This window comes from Solanum lycopersicum, chromosome 3, assembly GCF_036512215.1.
Source record: "Solanum lycopersicum chromosome 3, SLM_r2.1".
NCBI classification, from domain to species: domain Eukaryota; kingdom Viridiplantae; phylum Streptophyta; class Magnoliopsida; order Solanales; family Solanaceae; genus Solanum; species Solanum lycopersicum.
In genome coordinates, this window is record NC_090802.1 from 66,800,175 (window position 1) to 66,804,399 (window position 4,225).

The following is a 4,225-nucleotide window of genomic DNA, read 5'->3' on the forward strand; positions in this document are numbered from 1 at the left end:
GAAAATTGAGCATCACAATTATAACATTTAAAAATGATTTAATTGGAACAGCTTTTAACGTGATTTGACCAAATACAAACACAGACGACACCACATAGGAGACATCAGTACCTCGGTGTTCTGAAAGGCAAGCCTCCAATCATATGCAGCCATATACATGGTTTTCTCCTCGTATCCAATTCGAGCCAAGTTAGCAATCAAAACTGCCCAGACAAAGTATCCTGGAGCAAAGTAATCTGCAGCAACAAGTCCACTAACTGGCCTAACTCTAATACCAGGAGGATCCATCCCAGTTTCATTATCTAATGTCATGTGGTTCACCCAGCATAGTGGTCTGCAAAAGACCATACATAAAATTTAAGAAGTGAAAGAAAATGCTAGCAATGACGACAGAGATTTAGTTCTTACGGGGTGAGCTAGAGGTTAAGATGTTTTCTATTTTTGTTTTTTGTTTTTTTAAGGAAAAGGTTTTAGGTTAAGAACCATGACTTTGAAGTGGAAAAAATACAAGAAAGAAAGTAAATATGAGATCCTTTCATTCCTAAACAGAAGTCTCTTACTAAATCAGAAAGTCGCACTGCCTAACTGAAAGATGTATTACACTGTGAGCCGTGAGGCTTACAGTTCCTGAAGGGCAAAATTCAATGGGCAAAATTAATTATGGTGGATTCCCTATTAATATTTTTCAAACCTTATAGCTAGATATTACTAGTAGTTTCTTTGACCGAACAATTTCAGTGTATTCAATGCCACAGTTGTTCTATCCCAAAGACAGATGATTGTTTACAACAATTTCAGCAGTATATCCCTCCCAGAGGTGAAATTTATTCATTGCACTTGCTCTGCCTCATTTTGTGGCCTTGTTTGACTAGAATGTATATGAGGGGAAAAAATGGAAATTAGTGGGCTTCTTTGTTGAAAAGGAGTAACCTGATGTTCTTCATTTCCTCTTTTTGACAGATGTGTCATATGATGCTCAAAATTCACAATATAGTGGAGCAATAGTTCGTATGAGAAACTTTTTCAATTAAGCAAAGGATCATGTAAACCAAAACAGATTAAAACGGATTGTCCGCTTGCGAATTGAGACAGGTAGAATATCTAAGTAATTGTTCTTGAGTATAACCGTCCATTACGTTCGGAAAAAATTGAGGCTAATTAGAAGCTAGTTTCCGCTAAGGAAATTGAAATCTTTAGTTTGTTTCTTGGTCAATCTGGAAACAGCAGTGTAATATGATTAAGGGTCTATAATCCCATCTACTAAACCATATAAGTTGTAAAGCTAGATCTTTTATCATGACTATAGAATTGCTTTAGTAGAATTAACTGATGCAAGAAGTATATCCTATATTGAGCTTTGTATTAATCATCATGGATAATTACTATATGAACTAACGCCAGAAGGAAGATATTCTAAATTAAATCAACTTAAAGACACTGTATTAGTTTGTAAGTTGTAACTTTGACAGACTTGAAATTGCAAGCAATAGAACAGCATAAAATTAGAAGAAGGTTTCCAGTGTCAAATAGCTTCATTATTCAGCAATATTTAGCTGAAAAAGCTATTTCAAGAGATAAGATCAGTGCAAATATCCAGCTGAAACTAAGATAAATCATGCTTATTGCAATCAAAACAGTATTTAAGAACCAAAATCTTTGCAAAACCAATTACCCAGAACAGTAACAGACAGAGGCATTACCTTTTGTACACTTCTCCAAAAGTCCCGCCCCAAAGCCGCTTCCGAAACAATCCTTCAGCACACTGATGTCCTTCCCACAGTTCAAGTCCACACGTGACAATTCCAGGAATAAATACCACCGGATGCTTAGCCTTCAACCCTTCCTTCTGCAACTTGATGCCCGGTGGATCAGGTAACGGGCCTGTAATCGCCTCCGTAACATACTGCGGGAACGACGCCGGCATAGCATTGTATAAAAACAACAAAATCCACCACACACAACATATGCATCCTACGAACCAACAGCAATTATCGATACACGACCATTTCTTCTTCTTTCCAGACTTCACATTCTTCTTCCTACTCTTCTTATCGTCTTCTTCCGCATCAAGCTTTGGCTCCACATCCGGTTGAATTTCATTTTCAGGTGCTTTTCTTCTTCGTAATAACGACATCTCTTTATCTTTTATTTTACTTCAATTAACATAACATACGGAGAGAGCTTCCTATGTTCTATAAGAACAGAGACCACCGGAAGCCGCCGCCGGCAACGGCTGAAGTATCGGCGAAACAGGGAAGATAATGGGTGACTGAATTAAAAAAAAAAAAAAGAAAAAAATGTGAGTAATTTAGAGATGGAGAGCTGTGTGGGACCGGAGGTGTGCTAAACAATTAATTTACGTAACGTGGCGTGAAATATTATATTATTAAGATACTATTTGATTGGTGAAGATTGTTATGTACATTTTTATTTATTTAATATTCTGCGTGTCACAGAGTATCAAAGGCGCCTGTTAACGTCACGATTCATTTTTTATTTGATTTTTGATATTTTTATTAAATGTAACGATTTAAATATGAATTGCGTAAGGCCTATTAATAATGTTGTGGAAGAATTATATATCTATATTGTTAAGTAATGGTTGTATGGAGAGTAGGGACACAGCTAAATAATTCACAAAAGGTCAAACTTTTTGAGTAGGGGGGCTGAGTATGGAGGAAAACAGCCAATTGTCAATGTTACTGCTGTGGAAACTTCTAATGTTGGACCCACCTTTGATTTTTTTTTATTTTGTATTTATAACACAATTTTTGAATTTGCGAAAAAGGAAAAAGGTAATGAACGTTTGAAATAATTTGCATTGTTGAATTATTTTGTTTAATTTATTGTTGTTTACTTTTGAATTTGATAAAAAGGATAAAAGCGATAAACGTTAGGTGAAACCTTTTACCACGCTTTCCATCTTATGGGATATTAAATTATTTGTTTCACATTTTAAAAATATATATTTTGCTTGTCCCTATTAATTAATTATTACATTATATAAACAAATGATGTGTAATTTTAATCACATGTCACGTAGATCTATAGTTAGTTTTCATTAAATAAAAGCTAACATGTGTCTTGATATGTAAAGTCTTTGATTTGGATAATGGAGGGGGCATTTACTTATCTGATATGCATAAATCTTTAATTTAGGTATGGTTACATATGTTTAAAAAAACTGATTAAAATTATTTTTTGCTTGTTTAACTATTTTGTTTGATTCTATTTATATATATGTTTGAAGTTCATATACATAATATTAAAGTTCAAATAAAAATGAGTCAATATTATATATATTGTCAACGTTCAAGTAAAAATAATTAAAATTCATCTATTTTTGTATCATGTGTTTAAAATATTGTATATGCAAAAAAAAAATATTAAAAATATGTACAAATTAAATAATGCTGTAACACTGTCAAAAAAAATTATCGCGTAAATTTTTATGCGAGTTGATTCAAAAGAAGTTGCCTATTGTACAAGGCTTTTAAGATTTCTTTGGTTGTGATTGAACATACAATATAAAATTATAAGTTCAAGCAATATCTAAAATAAAAAAGACATGATTTGATTTCAAAATTTTAAAGTATAAGATTTTCGTCTAGACTAAAATTTGATCCAAGAAGAAATCTTAGATGCAGATTAAGAACAGAGGAATATTTTGGACCAAGTGGCGAGACAACTGTCGTGCGAAATATAAGTGAAACTCTAAGTCCGTGACATAACATTCCAATTATCGAAATATTCGCGAAACTCTAAATTCGTGACATAAAAGCCCAACTATGCCCAACTATCTTTTTGAGGAAAAACGTGAATAAGAGAAGAGTTGGGTTAAGCCCAAATCATTCAGTAGAAGAAATTTGGGCTATGGCTTCAATTCATTTAAGTTTTGTTCTTATCATTGTTTGTTGGCTTGAGACTTTTGACAATTAAAAAACTACTTTCAACTTGGATGAATTTCCACAAGAGTTTGAATTTATTTATCAAGTGTTGCTATGATATGCAAAATTGTCTTCATCTTTTTATGCTTGCAATTATTTATCAAACTTGATTTATTAGGTAAACTTAAGCTCCAAGATTAACTTTATAATCGTCTATATTCTTTCCTAAAGTGATTTTGTTGTTTGTTGGTGTGACTAAAGTGACCGATCTTTTAACAAAAAATTACGTAAAAAATTAAATTTATACTATTTCTTTATCGCGACTAACATTATGCATT

At 32.8% G+C, this 4,225-nt stretch overlaps 1 protein-coding gene across 1 annotated transcript in view; it reads right to left on the bottom strand.

Annotated features, from left to right (window-relative positions):
• The window catches only part of LOC101259322 (phospholipid:diacylglycerol acyltransferase 1), a 7,305-nt gene extending 4,742 nt beyond the window's left edge, over nucleotides 1-2,563 (bottom strand). Inside the window, exons 1-2 of the mRNA XM_004235524.5 lie at nucleotides 1,701-2,563; nucleotides 112-334 (exon numbers count right to left, since the gene is read on the bottom strand). Coding sequence (XP_004235572.1) covers nucleotides 112-334; nucleotides 1,701-2,134 — 657 coding nt within the window. The 5' untranslated portion in view covers nucleotides 2,135-2,563. The remainder of the gene's footprint in view (nucleotides 1-111; nucleotides 335-1,700) is intronic.
• Nucleotides 2,564-4,225: the final 1,662 nt, after the last annotated feature.